Genomic DNA, 23,325 nt, shown 5'->3' with positions numbered 1-23,325 from the left:
GTATCTTGCAAGTCTAATTACACTGTACCACAACCCCCTTCTTATTCAGTAAATGGGAGAAGTGACTGCCTGTGTCACTTCTGAATATTATCTGGACATTCTGGACTTAAACAGAAAATGCCTCAGTTCCTTTTGCCTAGGCAATAGCACCTGCATATCAGGACCACCTTCCTTGCTCTCTACAATTATCTTGAATTATGTCCATAAATTTACAGCAAGTTCTAACTATGTTGGTTTAATGCATTTCTGTCAAGCAATAGTATTCATGAGATAGGTCACATTCTGCACAATCTGTAGCTATCAAACTCATTAAAAACTTTAATAGGTTTTTATATTCAACTTATAGTGAAGCCATTGTTGTGTTCTGCCTGGTTTTATGGGTTGAGCAAGAAGTGAAGGAAAACTAGACATATACTGGACAGTGGCCATACAACTCCATCAGATAAAACAAAGATTCATCAAAACACAAAAATAGTACACTTTATTCCCAAAAGATTTTGATTTCTTATAGCTTCGTCTTTGTACATACAGTTTTGGTTTCTTCTATACAGCATAAATTAAGGCTTTATAAAGAATGAGCAGAACAAACAAACAAACATATGTGACAAAGAAGGATGACTACTGAGAAGTACCCAGAGTCTCGAACATGTTTGGGGCTAGATTAACCCAATTATTTCTCAAAAGTGGGCATGGCTCCAAGTTTTCTTCCTGTTCTTCTGAATACTGTAAGAGCATAGTTCAAGTGCTGAAGTATATTCCAAAAAGCAATTCTTAACTGCTACTATTCAAGAAACGGGAAGGGTGCTACATATTCCGAAGCCAGATTCTGAAACCTTCAAAGCAAAGCAACTAAATTCAGACTCTGTTCTTTGTGTTTGGGACTTGCTTGTGTCACTGTTATATGTATATTGTGCTCCTGATATACTGCAGTATAATTTCCTCCAACTGTTGCCTTCCATATAAATAGGACCGCAAGATTGATCATAGTGATTGAATTCTGAATTCCACCATATGTAGAGGATACTATGGAGGAGAAAGGTTGATCCCATCCAGAGACTGATCCACATTTCTTCCCTGTCCAGTACAAAGATGGGCTGCGTATAAATTTTTTTCTGTGTGTCTGTGGAGGAATGGAAAGCATCATCCTCAGTTCACCTCTAGACTTCTGGGAAGGCAACCATCATCTGATGTAAAAAGTGGTATTTCACCCTCTCTTCTGGCACAAGCAAGACAGTCTGGTCCACCAATTGCACTTCATTTAATCTTACCCAAGTTATGGTTCCAGTTGCTATAGCAAATATGCCTCCCCCCTTCACTCTTATAGTGTCTTAGAGGCCATTTTATATTGGCATTTATGCCATGACAGGATGGAGCTTGATCTTTTTATATAGCAGCCCTGTAGTGCATTGGAAATGCTGGACATTTTTCTCTTTTTATTTTAACAGATTCAGCAGTTTCCCTTCTAAGGGAAGTTCCAAGAGACAGGAACTGTGGTGATGCATGTTCAGCCATAGGATGGTGAAACGCTTGACATTTCTTGGTTTTCTTGTTTTAACTGGGTGAAACTGACAAAAGTTCTGCCAAGTTTTCCTTTTTAGATCAAGTGATAGGAAGAAGAACTGCAATCTTTCTGCTTTTTTTTTTCCTCCCAGTCCTCAAAATAGAATGGAAAGCAACTAGCACTCACTTTCACGGCACAGGCAGAGAATAAAAGCAGAAAAGGAATTATCAATCATAGGTCATGTTAATCACAGTCCAAGTAGAATACCTGATCATCACTATGACCATAATAAAGAAACAGACTGAAATCCAAAAACATATTTTTTTAAACGGCTTCATTTTCAGGCTGTTTATTTTGGGAGACAAGCAGCTGAAGACTGCAGAAAAGCCCTCAGTACGAACCACATGAGTATCAACCTGCAATCTCACCAGATGAAAAATGTTGTTCTGACTTTACTTACATTGGGTGGGCTGTTGACTGGCCAAATGAAAATAAGGACATTTCCTAGGCCTTTCGATAAATTGTCTAACTGGAGAATAAGCAAGTCAAACTTCTGCCTGTTCTCTCTGTTTCAGAGATGAACAGTGTTCATATTCTCTGAGTAGAGCTTGAGTTCATGATAAAATTTCACCAGTTTTTTGATATTATCTTCTTTGATATTATTTACTATCTTTGATATTATTTACTATCTTTGATATTATTTACTGAACTCCCTTCTTCTTAGATAGATCTACCTTACATGCTGCAAGGGAACAAAAGAGTAACTGTTCCTCATTAAAAGCAGCATTTCTTTTGGATAAGAGGCAAGCCACAAACTTGTTTCATCCAAAGGTCAATTTAACCACACAGCAGAGAAACAGCCCAGTACTTCAGCATTATGCACTTCAAAGAAAAATCCCCTTTCACTTGGGACATTTTTGCTCACAGGCAACATTTTACTAGACAGGAGCCATTAGCTATATATTATGCAAGAGATCTGCAGAGGTGAATGACTCATGAAATACCTGCAAGTCAATATCATAGTAAACTAAGATTTAACCATGATTTATTACATAAATGATATTTGGCTGAGTATTCATTACAACAAGCCAATAACCATGACCTAAAGCCACAGTAACTGGTTTCACCCAACACAAACTGCATTTTGGCTGAGGTCAATGTGTGAACCTAGACTTTCTGTCATATTTGATTAATGGGCTATGTAAATTCAATATTTACGTAATAAATCCTAAAAAGATTATATCAAATGCTAGGCATCTCCAGGAGTAGCTAATAAGAAAATTCAGTATTTATTGAAAGCAGTTGACAGATTTAATGTTAGATGAAGAAGCATATTGTTGATGATATTCAGCTATGGGAAAAGAGTAGAATGATGCTTCAAGGGAAGAATAATTTGTTATTCCAGTTTTTACTGCAAAATAGACTGCATGAAAGTTATTGTCTGTCCCTTTACATCAGTTCGGCAGCAAATTAGTCTATTTCAATGTGAACATCTTGACTTTGAAAAATATTCATACTCCATTTGGGAAAACAGTCTTCTCCTGACAAGTAAACAATACTTTAGCATGAGGTATTTCCTCTGTCATATATGAGATGGACTTGTAATTAGACAGTGTGTACATTCACAACAATTAAGACTAACATAGCAAACAGTCTTCTTTGTTTTGCTTTCAAAAATGAGAAAAAAAGCTTTATAGTGCAGTAATATGTCCAAACAATAGTTAACATGAATGATCAAGCCAATAGAATATCTGATGTGATGGTGTTAGAGTCAAGGAGAGATTATAACCTCCAACCAGCTTTAGGAAAGGCTTTCTTGTACAAAGAATCTATTCAAGGAAATATTGGCATAGTCACTTTGCTGGATTCCTGGTTCTTTCCTGGTTTCTTCCTCTTTTTAAAAGGTACCAGCTGAATCCTTCAGATTGCTTTGAGCTGAGGCATTGGATTGCTTTGAGCATATTTTTAATAACATGAGGAAAAAGGGAGAATCTTTTCCGGCCATGCAGTATAAATAAGGATATAGTTTCTGCTGTTATTTCTGCTTTATAAATCATCTCTGTAAACAGAAGTTCATTTTTTGCTCAGTAAAACTCCAACCGGACCAAGCAGAACAGAGACCGAGCATGCTGTTCATATTTGGTGCTCATTTTTCCGGTCATCTGAAGTTCTTCACGTGGGACCTGAAGAATCTAACAGAATACCACAACGACACAGCCATCTCATTATGGCTTGCCAGGATTGTAAAATAAAGCTTAGTGATTCTGCATTTGGCTTTTCACTTCTTTTGTAGAAACTTCATTTTATTACCTAAAATACAACAGGAGATAAAAAGAAAGGTTGATATATTACCATGTGGGAATTACAAAAAAAAAAAAAAAAGTTTGTCTGTCAAAATTCACAGTGGCTAATTTTGACTTGTGGAATTTTAGGATTGGATTTTTCAGAACAGAAAAATTTCTCTCAGAGAACGGTAAAGGGAATATAATATTTTAAAAGTATCTCCCAACACACTCAAAATTTAAATACATTTTTGAGGGTCTCCAGATCCCCCTATAAATGAGATGCAGAAAAGCCTAAGTAGGCTTTTAGTAGCAACACCCCAATTATACAATGTTTATCAATAGAAGAGAAGATAATATATGAAGTTTTCTACATGAAATTTGCCTGATGGAATGCAAATGGTTTTCAGCTCCTGAAATCTTAAGCTTCTTTAGCACATAACTGTAGTGTTCTGTTTTGAGTGATAGTGAGCAAGGGATGATGATTGTAATTTACAATTTACGGTACATTTCAATATGCCAAAAACAGCTCTTTCAGCCTTGGTCTTAACATTCTAAATACAGTGCATTCATGCATATAATTTTTAGAATTAAATTAATTGGAGCAAGTTCAGACAAATTATCTACTTAACAACAAACACTGCTGCCTAGATTATAGTCAAATGATTGGGAGAGGGGGTGAACCGAAGACAGAGATAGAAGGATGGTTGGAGAAATGCCAAAGTGTTGCAGAAGTACAAGACAACAGCAACAGGAAGGGGGGGAGTGAAGCTGCCCTGCTTGAGCCTTCTCACCACTTGCGGTGCTTAGAGAAGAATATGACTGCCTCAGACTTTGAATAGGAGGACTGCTATTAGAAGCTGCTTTAAATTCCGTTTGTTTAGGTCCCAATATTAACTTCTAGTGCAATGCTCTACATTTTCACTAGGCAAAAATTATCAGGTAACTGAACATGTAACTGTTAACTGAATAACTGTTAACAGAAGCAGTTAACACGAAGGTTCACTGATCCATTGACATCATACTGCAAAATCAATTTCTTAATACTGTAGGTGGCTAAAAGTGAACTGGGGAGCCTAAGACTTCAAAATCAAAGATGAGGTTAATATATTGTGCTAAGCCACAAGGATTACAAATGTTGATTTACAAGATTTTGGAAACTGAGCAACGTGAGTGGTTTATAGATTACCTTGCAACATGAGCCCAGTTAAGGGTAATGATCATGAGAGTAGTGTGGCTTAAAGGTTAAGTTATTGGACTGATATCAGGAAGATCCAGGTTCAAGTCCACCTTCAGCCACAGAAACTCACTGGATGACTTGGGTCATCTCTCAACTCAATCTACTACAGAACTGTTGCAAGCACAATGGGTGGGCATGCCATGCACTGCCTTGACCTCCTGAGGAAAAGTAGATTATAAGGGTAAATAATAAATAACATAGCTCAGCTGAAGTGTAAGCTTCAATTAAAATATAAAAAGTTAAAGTTAAAGCATAAGAGGCAAAAGTTCTTCCTCAACTACATTACTAAATTTCTGTTTGAATATCAAGATAAGGATTCTAACCCTCAACTAAACAGTTAGAAAGTCACATCATAAAAATCATTCCAGCTGTCAGTACCATTTTAGGAATCAAAGTAATATGATCAAGGTCGGAGTGGATCACAAACAACTAGACTAACCAAGAACAAATCTGAGGATGACTCACCCAGACTGCGAAGGATTTTGTTCATTCCACTTGGCTCAGTCTCTGGAATGGTCTCCAAGTATTCCAAGGCACGAACTTCAAACAAGCCTTGAAAAAGAAAGCAATATTTCAATAGATGCTTTTGCTCCAGAAAGCATCCCTTTTTTTTTTATTTCTCCTATTTTAAAAGTTGAGCTCTGAAGAAGCAAAAATATATTTAGAAAATCAGAAGGCTACGAAGAGAATGTTTGAAACTCAGGTAGAAAATCTCTCAATTCTCTAGCATCAAAATTAGGTGAAATATGCAATATATAACTCTCTACAATTATACAATTTGCATGTATTAATGGATAGATGCACACCACTCTCCATATTTGGAAATGGAGTTTTACAATTATTTTTCAAAGAAAAACAAGGCTGATCCCCCCCCCTCCCCTTGCTCAACTATGAAAGCAAATGTTGAAGTCAGGACAGACTTCACGGAAGGCACAATTTCTTATGGGTTCTGTCTCTCTGATTCTGAAATTGTTGTAAGTCAAGGATAGCAACCTGAAACCTTCCAGATGTTGAACTGCAACTCCCATGCAACAGGGCCAAAAGCTGCTTGTTCAGCACCATCTGGAAAGAATTTTAGTTCAGCAATATCTGGATGATCATAGTTCCCACACCTTTCAAAAGTGAAGGGAAAGAGTTCCATCTGTTCATTGAACTTGCAATTTTTTTTCTTGTTCATTAATAAACTAATGAAGATATTTAAAGATATATAGATTTAATTCGGAATATGTTTAAATTTTATTTCTTTTCAATGTAACAAAAAGCACATGGCAACACCTGACTAAATTCAAAAAGCTACATAGGGTCAAAGCTAGGTAGCAGTAGGATAACCCTAGGAAAATCCCAGGGCTGTCATCTAGGCTAGAAAATTGGGGGGGGGGGGAGATCCCAGAAGGCAATGGCAATCCACTTCCCTTTTATCAGCACAAAAACAACATGAATGTGTTGATGTAAATCACCAAGAATCAAGCGCAAGTTAAGTATGACTTTACCTTCTAGATATTTTTTAAGTTGTGGCAAGAGCTGGAACTTTGAAAACAGATATTTCTAGTGCAACTAGCAGAATCTTTTAAAAGCAAGAGGTATTTGTCCTTATTAAAATATTAAATCATTCCTATCTTCTATGTCTAGTTATTAAAATGCTTTGGTTTATGGCAGCAATAAACATTCAGTTTCCAGGCTAAAAACTTACTAAAATTCAAAACAAGTGGTTTGAGCACATCAATATCTTCAACTTCCCAGGAGAAAGGCAGCAGATATCTGTAGAGAGAACATCATCCTGAATTTGTACTATTTTTGTTCTACACCAACAGCTCACCTTTTACCCCACTCTTCCGTAGCTCTCGGTCCTGGATGAAACCAGCAAACATTTGTGTCTCCATGAAAATATCTAGGAAATGGCGCACACTGCGGGATGTATGGGACTTCCGGAAGGGCTCCCGCTGGAATACTCTCTCTCCTTTCTCAGTGACATGCATGTGCAAAGAATAGTGTCCCACGATTTCCACAAAAAAGCGCACAAAAGCCTCTGATACTAGAGAGTCCAATGTCACATCAGCTGCAGAAAGAGATGCCATATTACACAGTCAATCCAGGAAGTAATGTAATGGAGAAGAAGCTATTAGTGTGCAAGGCCATTTTTTTTTTCCAAATTGAAGATATTCAATCTTCAAATTGAAGATAAGCATATGTTTAAAAGTTACAGTGTTTTGGGGAACAAGACAAACATTATCTAGACTTCATTCTTGTTATTTTTCACTCAGAGCAAGAAATACATCTATTTCTCTAAGCAAGGTTAGAGGCAGAATTATTTTTCAATCAACGTCACCTTGTGTGTAGCAGCGTTCCTGAGACAAGATTTCATGCCTTTCTTCTAAGATCTGTACAAGTGCAGCCTGAAGCTTGTGAGGTAGAATTTCATCCTCATCTGAAACCTTTGAAATAAAATAGTGTAGGAGACAGAGAAAAAATAATGGGGTGAACTTGATGTCCTCAGAACTAAACAAAATGCTGTATTAAGCATCAGTACCTACAACTCTATGAAATGTCTTCAGTGTCAGTGTACAGATGCATGATTAGGCCACATATTATAAAGTGCAAACAAAATCAGCCACATATAAATTGATTGATAAAATCAATTTATTGATTGATTGATTGATTGATTGATATAAATTGATAAATCGATTTACAACAGGGTCTATAATATAAATTGCCAGTATAAAAATGTGGAAGTTGACAACATAATATTTTCTGTATTAGAAATTGCATAGGGAGGGATATTTTGCAAACACCCTGATGCTAAAATTCAGACAATCAGGGTTAAGACAATCAGCTAGAACAACACAACTCAACACCTTTTTAACTTCTGCTTTGCAGAATAAGACAATGAGCAATTAGTCAGTCTGTGCTTATTTGTCTTGCAAAAGCAGCACTTTGGTCAACAGCAGACGATGGTCACCAGCAAGTACAACATCATGACAGATTATTTTAAGGAACAAAAAAACAAAAAGTAAACAAAAAGCCCACATGTGTCTAGACAATGAAGGGAAGTAGAGGAGAAGAAGCCCATTGTAGGTTTTCCTAAGTGCCATCCTCTATGATACACAGCATGTGTGATTTGGCCTTCTGTATGATATGATTATTTCTAAACAGCAGCTGACCCAATTAGATGAATCAAGTCACAGAAAGGAAGGAGGAGCCTTACAAAACAAAGCCCAGTTGCCTTTTGAAAAGGTACCTTTGGGATGAACCTTGTTATTTATTGGTTGCATATTGCAGCATAGGGTTGGAGTTGATAACAGTATAATGTCAGTGGGAAAGCTTAAATAAATTTACACTTGTATTATGACTCTAATTCAGCCCTTCTATTGTTATATACAGTAAATTAAAATTAAAATAAAAATGTAAAGTCAAGGCTGGCATTTATCATAATGACATGTTCAGACAGTTTAATGTTGTGGGAATGAGTTTATATACTGTCACCCACCCCTACCACCAGTAGCAGAAACCTAGAGGATCTGCATGGTGGTTTTACCTCAATCAGAAAAGGATGTACTGTAATTGTTCTCAACTGTATTCTAAACTTTCCATATTTAAAAATAAACCACAATTCAGGACAGAACCTAGCCAGCTTGCTTTACTTCAACTTTTCTTGTAATACAAACTGCAACATAATTGCTTTCTGAAATGTAGAAATAGTGATAAAATGTGAAGACTTCCTTGGAGCTGAGCTCAACGACACATCTATATAGTTTTCTAGGCAACGGAGATTTGCCATTTCCTTCTTCTGGGATTTTTTTTCACCCCTAATTTTCCAGCGTAATTTATAGCTCTAGCAGTTTCTCATCCAAATATTAACCAGGTTAGATCATTCTTCGTTTTTTTGGGTTGAGCCAAATACTGTCACAGCAGCTCGGTGCTGTTATTTCCTATGGCAAAGGAGAAACTAGTATTATTTTATTCACCTTTTGCAGAAATTTATCGGCACACAGATCAACGATCAGCACCTAAGAAAAGGAAGAGTCATACAATTAATGCAAATCTTCAATTGCTTCAAGCAATCCCTTGCCCCCTTTTCAATTGCATGAAATGTTCAGAGCTGACCACAGGGCTACTCTTTTGTATTAAATTTCTGCAGTTCTCATTAACTATTAACAATTTGGAATGCAACAAGTTTACTATTTCATAGCATTAATTTAAATCCAGTCCCTCTGAAGAAATAAGGGAAAGCTCTTACAGTCTTAATAACTGGCCGGGTACAGCTACTTGAACTCTCAACAGAGAAAGCAAGTCTTTCAGAATTCTGCTTTAATTAGTTCTGGGAATAGCCTTTGGACAATTACCAGTCTCACATTTAAAAAGACAAAACAGCACAATATCTTTGACCTCAAAGATGAATTACCATGTTTTTAAATGTAAGTTATGCAGTCATTACCATAGCCTTTAGCAGCCGTACAGCATGGTAAGAATGCTCTGCATTCTGGTTTCACTGATCTCACCTCTTCTATAGGCAGGTCCTGGAGATGTGTTAAGGAGCAGGAGAGGATGCCAATGAGGAAAGGAGTAGGTGAACAAACAATATCTATCATGGAGGCTGGCAGGACAGGGATGTAAGTGTGTTGCCAGGTAAATGGGTAGAGGGTTGCAACCACAGCATGGCCACATTTGGACAAGGTACTATATGGAAAGAACATGAAATGAAAATTGTATCAGTAAACAAAACATCAGTATCTGAACCCCTCAGGAGATGGTCATATGAAGAAACTAAACAGTAATGTATGAAGTGGTTTTACATAAGTAAAAGAAACAGAAATGGCTCATTCAAAACAAATGAAGTGCAAAATTGAATGTTGTCCCACATTGAAGATGTTCTGAATGATACAAGGCAGCACACCCAAGAGAAGGCCTGGAATTCTCCTAATCATGCTAGTGCTCCCAAGGCAAATTATTTTAAATAGAAAACTAGTCACATAGGTGTCACCAGCATTAGGAAATATAACAGTTCTTGGAAGGGAGAGTTCTACGCACTTCTCCCAAAGGTGAAGTCTATACCAGATTTCCAGAACAGCATTTAATTCTGGTTCCATGTACGTGAAATATTCTGTCCAAATACATGTTAGGGTAGATTGATGTATTTTTTCCTCTTGAAAAACAGATACCTCACTTTCTATGTACACTCTCCCTGCTCAAACGAAATGTATTGGCCTGCTTTTGGGCTGAAGATTGTTTCCCTGTACATTTTTGTCCAGCCTACATATACATTGCATAACAAAAATCACAAGTTTACAGTAGCATCAAAGAGTCACCTTAGATTGTCAGCAACAAAAATCACCCTTCTTTCTAGCAGAAGAGAAGCACAAACTTGGATCAAATTAGAGACACTGAGGCACTTTAAGAGACATTCAAAATCTACGTGTTCTAATCGGGAATCCAGTGGACGGCAAAGCTCAATCACCTAAAAGCAAAGAAATGAAAAAGAATCATGGATGAGAAATGCATTATTTTATTGTACTTGCTTTGGTGAATGGCTGGAAGAGATACACAGACCAGACAAATAGAATCCAACATAAAGACTGAAAGCCTTCAGATTGCTTTAGTCAAATTAATTCCATCACTTCTATGGGACAAGTAATAAGAAATATAAGCCTATTTCATATTCTATGATATGGGAATAGAAGTAAAGGAATTAATTACTTCTACTGGATGATGAAATAAGCCTATTAGATTGCCACAACTACAGGGGCCTTCATTGGATGAAAATTATGTCTCAGCTTTTACCTCATTGCCAGCTCCGGGCAGGAAGCTCTTCACAGTGATGGTACGCCCAGGAGCAGGGAATGGTGCTTCCATAACACTGCGCATGAATGGGTGAACTAGGGCAGGGGACATCTCACGCCTCTTCTCCACTTCATCTAATATCTGCATAAAAAGAATTTTCTGTTACCTGTCTGGTTCCTTTTAAGACAGTGGAAAGAGGACTGAAATAATATATGATATAATATATGATATAATATGTATATCAGGTTGTGTGCACGCACATGTGCATGTGCGCCTTCAAGTCAGTGCAGGTTATTTAGCAACATTTTTGGAAGTGGCTAGCCAATCCTTTCTTCCTAAGACTGAGAGATACTGGTAGTGGCTGGTCCGTCATTCATCTGGCAGGTCTGGACACATGGTCTCCTGGTTTCTAGGCTGATGCCTTTAACCATTGCATCAGACTGGTTCTCAATAGTTTATTTATAGTTTGCAAAATATTTTGCTTTTCAAACCTTCATGAAACCAATTTTCCTGATTATTAACCCTGAAAACGGGTAGTCCAGGCCCCTAAGAGCTTTCTGGGCCACCTTCAATTTTTTTTTTCTTTTCTGTTCATTATTCTTTTAATTTTAAGTCATGTCCACTATTTTCAGAATGTATCCTCAGCATTTTGGTGGACGTTGGACACTCTGAATTTTTGATACAAAAGCATTAAATTCTGCAGCAGGACACAATTTATTTTAGCATCAAAGCATTACAGCAGCTTTGGCAAAGTCATATTCTGGCATTCCCTATGGTTTGGCTCATCTTCTGAATTTGTTCGTTATTTCAGAAAAGTGACTTCTTATTTTATTTTTCGTTTTGAGTTTTTGAACTTTACACTTATGATTTTCAGCCTTCAGCCTCAGACACAAAGCCCATTGATTTTGTGTGTCAGAAGGTTGCAAAAGGGGATCACATGACCTTAGGACCCTGCAACTGTCATAAATATGAGTCAGCTGCCAAGCGTCTGAATTTTGATCATGTGACCATGGAGATATGTAATAGCCATAAGTGTGAACAATAATCAAAAGTCACTTTTTTTAGTGCTGTTGTAACTTTGAACAGTCACTAAATGAACTGTTATAAGCAGTGGTGGGTTGCTACTGGTTCATGCCGGATTGGGGAAACCGGTAGTGGCGGTGGCTTCGCCCACCCACCCGAACATCTCTGCGCATGAGCAGAAGCGTCAGCACATGCGCAGAAGCGTCGTACATGCATGTCCCTGAGCGAACCGGTAGCGAATGAAATTGAAACCCACTACTGGTTGTAAATCGAGGACTACCTGTACCTTTCCATCAGACTTTTGTCTTGCTTCAGGAATACATCAGCTTCCTGAGGTCCATAACTGTAATTTCTTTTTGGTGTCTTGCAACATTTGGTTAGCGTGCAGTAAACTACAACTCTGAGTTTGTAAGTCTTTTTTGAAAAATATACTAAAAAAAAAGTTCTAAAGCAACAACAAAAAAAACCCCATCAGATTTCAAGTTGTGCACAGTACTTTGGGATTCTTTTCAATTTTGGTGCCCCCTAAAATTTGGTGTCCTAAGCAACTGCCTAATTTGCTTGGCTCTAGGACAGCCTTGAAGTATTTCTGTCTCCTGCAAGTAATCAGTTCAGGCATCTGGCAAAAACAAGTTATAAAGCTGTCCTTCCTCTTCATAGCTTCAATGGGCAGAAATAAAAAGGAACACACCAGAACAGAACTTAGCAGGTAAGTTATATCACTTCCAGGCTCGGACTTTGTTCACATCCTGCCTCCGGGGCAAATTACTTGCAAGAACATTGAATCCTCTGCAGAGAAATGGTTGCCATGCCTTTTCTATGCAACCAGTTTTATACTAAAAAGAAGTGTAATTCCCATAGATATTTGCTATTGCAAAGCAAGCAGCAATATGAATGCAAAGTTCCTCACCTTAGAAAAAAGGTTGAAGCAACCTAGACGGCTAACCATGCAATAGACCTCAGGTAGCCGCTTTCCTTTTCCTTCTGGCTAAAAAGCAATAGAAAGAAACAGTTAACCAAGTCTCCCAGTGTGGCTTCCCCCATTTTCTTTTTTCTACTTGACACACCAGCCTCATTAACTGTTTGAGTGACCCTTCGCTATTTATGTCTTTTCATCTAAGTAACATTTATCTATGGTACAAAGCACCTGAGCACATCGCAAACTATCTATTAATAAGATTGCTTGCAAATGATTGCTCTTTACTAGCTCCTGCACAACAGAGATAAATACAAATTGCTGAACATTTCTATCTGTTTTATTATCATTCTTAGCAAGAAAACATCTGGATCCAGATTCCTTCAGGTACTCCAACGGATACTTAAGACTGCAGAAAGAATAATTGCAACCAGCTTGCCTTCCATAGAAGACCTGTATATTGTGTGGGGTCAGGAGGGCTTAGAAGATATTTGCAAAACTTCTCACATCCTGGACATAAATGGTTTCAACTCTTCCCCTTAGGATGGTACTACATTGCAGGCCAAAACAGCAAGACTCAGGGACAGTTTTAACCCTCACGCCAGCAAACTGTTGAACTTCTAATTCTCACAGTTCTATCTAATGTCTATGTCTATTTAACCATGTAGTATGGCTATAGTATTATCACTTATACTTCTTATTATCTTCTTTTCTCCACCCTTTCATTAATATTGTTACTATGATGATTATTAGTCTGTTGTTTGCATGTACACTGAGAGCTTCTGCACCAGAGACAAACGCCTTGTGTGTCTAATCACTCTGGAACAATAAAGTATTCTGTTCTATTCTCTTTTTTAAAAAAATAATACAAAAGTCACAATATCAGCTAAGCATATGGAGGCTTTATAATGTATGTTTCACTAATATAACAAGACCTTAGACTAGCACCTTCCATAGATGCTTGACTTTCTCTGATGTACCCAGGTTCATCAGAGGTTTTCAAAATGTATTTCTCCTCAATATAAGCTCTTCTTCAAATAACAACTACCACTGGTTGTATTCAATTTCCATTAGAGCGTTTTTTTCTTCTGATTCCTTTTAGAAATTTTTGACTGTGGAAAAGACAAATGTTGGCAGATTTTGATGTTGCTCCACTGCAAAATTTTGGGACAATGGGATACCTACATTCATTCCAAAGGCTTGACAAATTCTTTCATTCTTTCATTCAGTTTTTACACTAAAGAGTTGCCGGGAGTCAGATGGCTTATTATAATTATTACTATTATTACTATTATTGCTGTTGTTGTTTGTTGTTTGTTGCATAGTCAAACAGGTATTCAGATTATACTTGGCATGTTTATCCACCTAGCAAGGCAGATGTTATGTTTGATAGTGTTAAAGGTATTGTGCCAGCTGTTTTGAGAAAAACTCCTTTTGTAATTGATTAATGTTGTTGTTTTTTTTTTTATTGCTGATGGTGTTCAAGGGATGCTCCAGTTGTTTTGGGATTGTACCCAAGGCACCTATTGCTATTAGTACCACCTTTGCTTGCTTTTGCCATCGTCATTCTATTTCTATTTGCAGGTCTTTGTATTTGTTATCTTTTCCAGTTCTTTCTCTTCTATTTTGCTATCTCCCGGTATTGCCACATCCACCATCCAGACTCTCTTGTCTTTCTTATCGACAATGTTATGTGGCAGGAGCCTGTCTATTTTAATTCTTAAGTCCCAGAGCACTTTAGCTTCTTCATTTTCTATTATTATATTCTTTGTCTATTTTAAGGTCCAATTCTGCCTCTGTGAATACTTTATTTTGTATTATAAATCAACATTGATCTGCTAGCCTCTGTTCTGTTGTTTCTGATTCTGGATGTTGTTCTTTCCAGAACTGGTGCATTAGTTCTTCTTGCTGGACTCGATCTGTAATAACAGATCATTATTTCTTATATTCTACAAATATATCTCCGTATATTTGCAATGGGTAAACACCTTTTCTTCCAGTACGTCTGCAACTGCTGGCCCTCGTTACTCAGCCAACAGTCCTGAGTCCTATAGCCCATTTTTTACCAGATGTCCAGGAACTACCTGTTGACCCAGGCAATGAGCAAAATAATATGTGTTTCTGTAATTTACATCCCACCATATTATGGGAGAGACATTCTTCATCCGGCTCCTCTGATGAGATCTGTCCAGTATGGTTGAACCTCTGGCATAGCTCTCATATTCCTCAGAGCACACAAACCCCACAATCACATCAAGGTAGTGCCTCACTGGAGGGGGTCAATATTATTGTTCTTATTAATATATACTTAATTAATATACTCACCAAGAGCCTTTTGCAATATCCAAACCAGCGGCTGCCATCCTCACCAGTTAGCACAAAGGAAAAGGTTTCACTGAACAACACACATACACAAAAATGATTGTTAGTTTTATTAAGGAAACAAGTGCAAAGAGCTATTATATCACAACTGTATATAAAACATATTTCTCCAATCAACTTCTATATACAGGTTTTTTTCAGAGCTCCAGAAAGTTTACAAGAGATCTTTTATTATATGTTGACTTCCCAAGTTCTCCACCCTGCTGCAAATAACCATAATTGGCAGCTTAGAAATGATCACTTCATCACAGTGTAAGTATGATGGGAACGCTAGGGCCAGCAACATCTAAGCCATTGTGGCACTGTATTAGAAGGCGGAAAATAACAAGCACATGGGCCGAAAAAAGCTTCAAAAACAGGCCAAAAAAACTCTCAAAAACAGGCTGAAAAAACCCCTGAAAATGGGCCGAAAAAAGGCCTGAAAACAGAGCATGCAGAAGCCAAAAAATGACCGACGGCTGGGTGGGGCTTCAGCAATATTCAGTCTATAAGACGCACAAACATTTTCACCCCCTTTTGGGAAGCAAAAAAGTGTGTCTTATAGTTCGAAAAATACGGTAATTTTAAATACACCAGAGTACTATGAAGCACATCCAGGAAAGCATATGGCATTGATTTTTCTAGACACACAGAAAGCATTTGACAATGTGAACTGGCAGTTTATGCTAGCACAATTAACAGATATGGATTTTGGGGAGAGATTTATTAACATGATTAAGGCGATATATTATAAACAAACAGCAAAGGTAATGGTAAATGGAGATATGACAGAGAAGGTTAACATTAAAAAAGGTACAAGATAAGGATGCCCCTTGTCTCCTCTATTATTAATATTGACACTGGAAGTATTAAACAGAAATATTAGACAAGACACAGAGATAAAATATGGAAATAAAAAAAGAAAAAAATATAAACTATAGGCATTTGCAGATGATTTAGTCTTCATTTTGGAAGATCCACAAGAAACAGGGCCTAAATTAATAAAAAAAAATAGAGGAATACGGCGAAGTGGCAGGATTGAAAATAAATAAAGAGAAAACTAAGATATTAGTTAAAAATTTTACAGACATGCAGAAAAAAGAGTTAATGAAGAGAATAGATATTCAGATTACTAAGAAAGTAAAATACTTAGAGATTCATCTGATAACAAGATGTTTTAAGGAAGATAATTACTATAAACTGATGCAACAAATTAAAGCAGATTTGGAGAAATGGAAAAGTCTGCAAATATTAATAGGAGGAATAGCTACATTAAAAATGAATATGTTACCATGTCTCATGTTCTTGCCTTTACTTTTATTGAAACAATAAATATGTTTCAATAAAACAATTGTAATTCAAACAAAACAAAATAAAGCAAATTGATTTGCAGAGGGAAAAACATGAAGGAGAAAGGGAAGGGAAGGGAAGGGAAGGGAAGGGAAGGGAAGGGAAGGGAAGGGAAGGGAAGGGAAAGGAAAGGAAGGAAGGAAGGAAGGAAGGAAGGAAGGAAGGAAGGAAGGAAGGAAGGAAGGAAGGAAGGAAGGAAGAAAGAAAGAAAGAAAGAAAGAAAGAAAGAAAGAAAGAAAGAAAGAAAGAAAGAAAGAAAGAAAGAAAGAAAGAAAGAAAGAAGCGAGAGGGAGGGAGGGAGGGAGGGAGGGAGGAAGGAAAAGAAAAACAACAACCATCCTCTTGGGGGCATATAAACACTAATACAATGTTTATGAAGAAACCTAGACATTTTGGAAATTCATATTTAAGGCTGTGGTTTAAAATATTTTGATGAAAGCATCAGGAAAAGTTTCATTAATACAGCAAAGTAATGGAGACCAGATTAAAATTAAATTGTGCTTAATATTGCAACAGTTTCTAAATTGTGCTTAATACTGCAACAGTTTCTAAGTTTTGTAAAGTATGGTCACTAAACCAACAATATGATTAATCACCAAAAAATGGTAAGTGATTCTCGTATATGCCTCAAAACTCTAGCCAAAATGAGTAAGGCATTAGGCATCACCACTTACCTCTTTGTTTCTGAGGTTGGACACCAATCTTTGGGATCTGGGAAACAAAATTTGGGAATGACCTTTAGTCTGTCTTCAGTGTCCTTAGATTGACGAAAAGGATGGTCAGACTGCAAATAGAAAAAAAAAAATTGCCAGGCTGTCAAACAAATAAAACCAGGCTAATATTTTCCTCTATGCAGATTGACCTAAATTAGATGCAGAGACAGTGACTGTGTTTCAACGGTATCTGGAAGCTGTGGGCAGCAATTTATCCAAGAATCTTTCAAGACACCCACCAAGTTTTTAAATTAAACATATGATTTAAATAATAAAAATGGAATGCTGCCATCTGCTAGGCAAACCATCTGCCTCTAGAATTTATTTTGAAAACGGTTTCTGTGCATCACACAGGCCCTACATGCGTTTGGGGGGGGGAGGGGGGAATGGCAGCTGTTGCAATTCAGCTTGGAAATTTTTCTGATGTGCCAGATCTATTGAGACTATCATTTTATGAATGGGCAACCACCCGAGGCTATCATTTTGTGAATCTATTCACAATTCATTGTCAACATTCTATATATAACTACCAATACATTCTGATTCTTGAACAACATCAAGACTTTTTTTGCCCCCTGACAAAACTTTATTCCAGTTCTCAATGAGCTACTTTTCACAGCAAATGTCTATGGAGATTCTCAGTCAGTCATCCAGGTCATGGTTGTCTCAAAGGTGTTTTTTTCCTCCATCCTTGGCTGGGATGGTGGGAGGAGGGGAATGGAAGGATCTCCTGTTAGAACTAATCCTTTCATTCCCTCCACCAGCATCATCACCACCCTTCAGTCAGAACCTATGAAGCTTCTTGAATGAGAAGTGAAACGTCTTCTCTTTCCTCAAGGGAGAAAAAAAAATAGTCCAGTTGCCTTTTGAAAAAAGCACCTTTGAGACTAACTTTCACTGTTTTTTAAAAAACAGAACTTTCTAAAGAGTAACAAGTTTCAGATAGTTCTTAGTTTTCCTTTGGACATTTTCCTTCACTACATAGTCTATTCAAGCAAGTGACTGGCAGACTGTTTGGAAACAGAATTATTTTGGGAGCTGTAATAATGGTGCTCATGTTATATAATCACTGCCCCATAATTACTAGAGTAAAGTTTTCCTGCTAGATCCCAGTCTGAAAGACCTTTCTGTGCAAATCTTGTTAACAAACTACAAAGCATTTCCTAGGCAGAAGAAGACATGGGCTGGCAAAATGCCATCATGCTTTTTGTCAACAGCGACATAAAGAGTGCAACAACCATGTGACCTTGTGAATCATTGCTCACTATATTTCTGAGCAATGTAGGCCAGTGCTGTTTTAGTATCAGTAGCAGTTTGTATTAAATCAGCACAATTTTGGAATTGCTGTTGTTCAATTGTATTTCATTCCTCATCTGAGTCTAGCATAAGAAACTAGTGTATGTTTTCCCCCCAAAAACAAAGGTGCAAACCATTTTGCAGTCTACCAGAATCTGCAGAGGGAATCAGCCCTCCCCCCACAACCACATTGGTGTCATATGTATATTTGATGGCTGCTTTTTTTCAAAAGAAATGGTGGCTGGAGAAGAGGAAACAAATACAGGAAATTCTGTCCTCGATCCATTGTTCCTTTTTTCCAAATAATTCCTCCCTCAAACTTCTTCCCCCAATTCACTGGATTCCAAATATATATCCAAGGATGCAAATGTGCACGTAGAAGGTTTAAATCTGTCCAGGACCTTTGATTGTTATCAGAAGTTGTTACCAAATTGTAATTCAGAAGGTAATAGAAGACAGAGATATTTGTATCACCAGAGAATTATCAAGTTAACTTTATATGGATTCAGATAATTTTAAATGTAAATGAAGGTGGTTTTTTCCCCCAAAGCTAACCATTACTCTTTGGAATCTAGCTGCTAGCATCCCATTCAAAGGACAAATTCACCACTTAGGCTCAGAAAAAACTGCACCTCCACAATACACTATAAGCCCCAGAAAACTATTCTATGAAATCATACTCTTTTGCACGAGGTTGAAATCATAGAAAGTAGATGGTGAAAACATGCAATGAAATATGGTTAATGCATAAGACAGTATGTTACTTTTCTGCTGATCGTAGCACGGATAATACTGCTGTGGACAAAACCCAACCACTGTATAAACATTGTACCTCACCTAAACCTGTGTTTCCCAGCTTCCAGATGTGTAGATTTCACTTCCCACAGTTCACAGCAACAGTCATGGGAACTGAAATCTACAGATCTGGAAGATGGCCAGGTTGGGAAACACTAATCTATACTTATACACAGACAAGGCAGACAGAGCACTAATTTATTTATTTCTTATAGAGTCTGAATCAAGAAAGACTGAAGGACTTCTCATTGGGAATCCATGAACAACTAAATCCATAACATATTCTCCTGCAACGTGGCATTTTGAGCATCCAGAAACAGACTCTGAATCAGTGAAAGCAGAGCTCAGCAAAGGCACAGTGCTCATCTTGTGTTTCCTCTGTCAGTACTTAGGTTCAATTTTAACAGGAGTGAAGGTTCCATTCTACCTGGCCAACCAAAAGCACCTAAATTTAATTTTGTGGAGCATAGATAGAAGTAAACAGACACCAACCTTACATGGAAACTGTTGTATAACCTGTGGGGTATATGTTGCCTCTGATGGTTTCTTCTGCAGAGATACCACAACGAACAGCTCAAAGAGCTGCTGCTCCTGGAACTCAATGAGATCTCGCTCCAATGTCTGGTAATGTGGGTTCCGTTTGGACTGAGCCTGGACCTGCAGAAGGCGCTTATGGCGACCTAGAGAAAAGAAGCAGTTCTTCAGTTGCCCAATCTTGCATCATGGGATGGGTAAACGGCATGGCTTCCATTCATCAGGTAGGGGGACTGCAAAAATGGCTCTGCTATGGCTCAACAGCAGGTCAGTTTTCAGAGCTGCGTTCCCAGCATAACTAAAAGTAATTGCTATGTTGCTGGAATAACAGTATTCTCATAAGCAAAAGAAAATGTGGGTAGCAATAACACCCTAACCGTCCAATAAAAAAACATACAAATAAACTCATATTAAATTAACAAGCCACAAAGCCTAACTTCCAAACAGACTTCTTGATCTCTATTGTGGTACAGTAACAGAAAGCCATTCATTCTAAATGCACATAATGCTTTAAGAAGCACTGCGAAAGTGATGAAAATTGCAGTGGCGGAGACTACAAGGACACCAAATAAATAGCTACATGTTAAGTGTCTCCCTCTCTCTAGAGAAAATGCTGATCTGACCACCTTCACAAAACTGTTGAAGGAAGGAAGTGAGGAAAATAATCACGGCTTGCTTGGCACTATGCCTTTATTATTATCAGGGAATTGCTGTGTTAAGCTATATGCAAAGCTTAATTCTGACAATTTCCAGGCATGGTGAACAGGAAATGCTGGTGTGTCCAGGGCCATTGGTGCCAATTAGGACAGATGAGTCACGATGAAGAGCCAGTTTGGAGCCTGCTGCTCTAGTTGTTCTTCCTCCAGTGTTTACATGCAAGGGCCAAGCGTTATATATAATCTCACTCCAGTTACTCCTTTTTCCCAGCGAAGGGCGTTTCACAATATTGCAAGAGACAGACAGAGACATGACTGGGCTTCTTTAGCTTCAGTGAAAGAGGAAAAAAAGTTCTCAAGAGGAAGCACTGGAAATGATCAAAAGGGAAAACACTTGACCCGGAAGCAGATGATTATTATGTGCCAAGTTGTTTTCAACTCATTATTATTATGTTTATGGCATTATAAAATAAAGAGGGCCTCTAATTACAGCCCAATGAAACGGCATGGTTCTTGCAAGGTAATCCTTTCCTTCCTGGGCAGTTTATTTTCCTTCACCTTGAACAAAAGACACAACTATCCTGAGAACTTGTTGCCTATCCATTTTACATGCTTTCACTTTTACAAATCCAAAGTCCAAATCTGCATTCAAGAATCATCCTTGTTTAACTTTCCTTCAGCACTGTGGCCATGCAGTTGCTTGTTCCCATACTCTTTGCAGAAACTAGCCACTGCTGCCAAGCTATGGGGCATCAGAGGTGGGGGTCACAAGCAGTTGCAAGCTGTCTGAAATACTTAAGGTAGGGGTGTCAAACTGGCAGCCCATGGGCTGGAAGTGTCATGCACAGGCCACGCCCAGCCCAGCTCCAATAAGGGGGAAAATGTCACGAAATGTGACATGACGCCAACATGATGTGGCGAGTTTAACACCTGTGACTTAAGGGGAGTGTGAGAAGCCTACAGGAAGCAGCAAGTGCAGTTGTGCTGTGCTGTTAAGACTTTCGAGGTAGCCCATGCAAGAAGCACAACAAAGAAGCCTGGCTTTACCTTTACCATAAGGTTACATTAAGAGAATCTTGCAAGAGCGAAAACATTTCTCCCCTCGTCTCCTTTTTACTCTCTGGAAAAGTAGGGAGGATCTCTTCTGAAACACTTCCCACACCTCCTCTGCTTCTGTGGAATGTGATACCTTTTGCATGATAGAGGTCTAGTCTGCAGCTCTCTGCCTTGTCTCCCAGGGTCATTACCACATACCATTACACGGGCCAACATCAAGAATCACAGTAGTCATAACAAAGCAATGTTACATTTTGTGTCGCTGTTGCAGGCTTTGGTAGAATATCACAAAAAACACTGCAGACAGATCACACTTACCACTTATATTTATCCACTTCTTGGCAGAACCAGATAGGCACTGCAACATGCTCTCCTTTTCTGAAAACCACCTTTCAGACTTTGAGATAACCATGTGTCCCTTCTCTTAGGGAACTGAAGAATGGCTTTACAAAGTTTCCCATCAAAGAAGATCTCTTGGCATTTTCTTGTTTTTTTAGTACCATTTAATTATTTATTTAATAAATGTATACTCTGCCAATATTATACGGGAGCCCAAGGCAGTCCATATAATACTCCTTCATCCTATTTTTCCATAACAATGTTGTGAGGTAAATTGGGTTGAGAGATAGTGACTGGCCCAAGGCCATCAGGAAGTTTGTAGAACCAGGGTGTACCACTCCTAGTCCAACTCCTTCATTACTACACTACATAAGCCTTTCAGGGGTTCAAATATGTTCTAAATGAAAATACTACTACACTACTACAAGTGCTATTAGATATATGCAAAGCAACCATAATACTTTGCTACTCACTTACATAATAATAATTTGCTGTTACATTGCAGCTAAAAATTAAGAATGATAAACAGACTGTCTTTCAAGAAAGCCTTTCCCCGACTGATTTCCTTCTCAAGGCAACTGTCATTAAATTCCTGAGGGACTCTAGGAGATCATAGCTTAAAAGTGCCGTGGTGGTGCAGTGGTTAGAATGCAGAACTGCAGGCTACTTCTGCTGACTGTCGGCTGCTTGCAATTTGGCAGTTCGAAACTCATCGACTCAAGGTTGACTCAGCCTTCCATCCTTCCTTCCAAAGTCAGTAAAATGAGGACCCAGATTGTTGGGGACAATATGCTCACTCTGTAAACCGCTTAGAGAGGGCTGTAAAGCATTGTGAAGCAGTATATAAGTCTAAGTGCTATTGCTATTATCCCGAGTTCTAAATCCATCTATTCCTTCTCTCAATCATCCCAGTTCTTAATGGATTTCTAAAATGGAGCCTTACAAGCCTTTAAATGATCATAATGCATCCATTCTGTCCAGCAAATAGTGACCATTCCAATTATTCAAATAGATCTCAGTCCCAAAGTACTTCACTGACTAGGTAGAATTTGCATAGAACGTAGACACTCTCAACAGTTATCTGCAAGGTATAATTATGCCACTTGACCTGTCTTAGGGCCAGTGATTCACTCACTCACTTTTCGGCAGATTCTCTGGTTCACTCTCATATCCACTGGTTTCACCTGAAATGACAAAAAGTTTCCCTCAGATTTTGTCAACTGGGCAGAACTGGAACTGTTGGAAGCAATCTGACAGAGCAACAATCAATTATGTTCCTGAAATTTGGGAACAATTGTATGAACAGCAAAGGCATCTATTCAAAAGCATATCTACATATGTGTCAGGTGTTAAATAAAGCAAGTCAAGCTCATTATACAATTCTGTGGCGGCACCTTCTCCATTATGCAATGCAAAGGACTGAGGGAAGATGCATCACCATCAATTGTTTAACATTACTAGGCAAGTAGGCATCATTGATTTGCAAAA

At 38.0% G+C, this 23,325-nt stretch overlaps 1 protein-coding gene across 2 annotated transcripts in view; it reads right to left on the bottom strand.

Annotated features, from left to right (window-relative positions):
• Positions 1-454: 454 nt before the first annotated feature.
• DENND2C (DENN domain containing 2C) overlaps positions 455-23,325 on the bottom strand; it is a 60,119-nt gene continuing 37,248 nt past the window's right edge. For both annotated transcript variants that reach the window (XM_087889350.1, XM_087889351.1), the window contains exons 7-19: positions 22,977-23,021; positions 19,745-19,932; positions 17,123-17,232; positions 15,063-15,132; positions 12,732-12,809; positions 10,799-10,939; positions 10,327-10,475; positions 9,520-9,697; positions 8,986-9,027; positions 7,350-7,455; positions 6,840-7,079; positions 5,489-5,575; positions 455-3,811 (exon numbers count right to left, since the gene is read on the bottom strand). In XM_087889350.1, coding sequence (XP_087745476.1) covers positions 3,780-3,811; positions 5,489-5,575; positions 6,840-7,079; positions 7,350-7,455; positions 8,986-9,027; positions 9,520-9,697; positions 10,327-10,475; positions 10,799-10,939; positions 12,732-12,809; positions 15,063-15,132; positions 17,123-17,232; positions 19,745-19,932; positions 22,977-23,021 — 1,466 coding nt within the window. In that variant the 3' untranslated portion in view covers positions 455-3,779. The remainder of the gene's footprint in view (positions 3,812-5,488; positions 5,576-6,839; positions 7,080-7,349; positions 7,456-8,985; positions 9,028-9,519; positions 9,698-10,326; positions 10,476-10,798; positions 10,940-12,731; positions 12,810-15,062; positions 15,133-17,122; positions 17,233-19,744; positions 19,933-22,976; positions 23,022-23,325) is intronic.

This window comes from Pantherophis guttatus, chromosome 3, assembly GCF_059756535.1.
Source record: "Pantherophis guttatus breed Tessera chromosome 3, ASM5975653v1, whole genome shotgun sequence".
Lineage (NCBI taxonomy): Eukaryota > Metazoa > Chordata > Lepidosauria > Squamata > Colubridae > Pantherophis > Pantherophis guttatus.
This window is presented reverse-complemented; position numbering and strand designations above follow the sequence as displayed.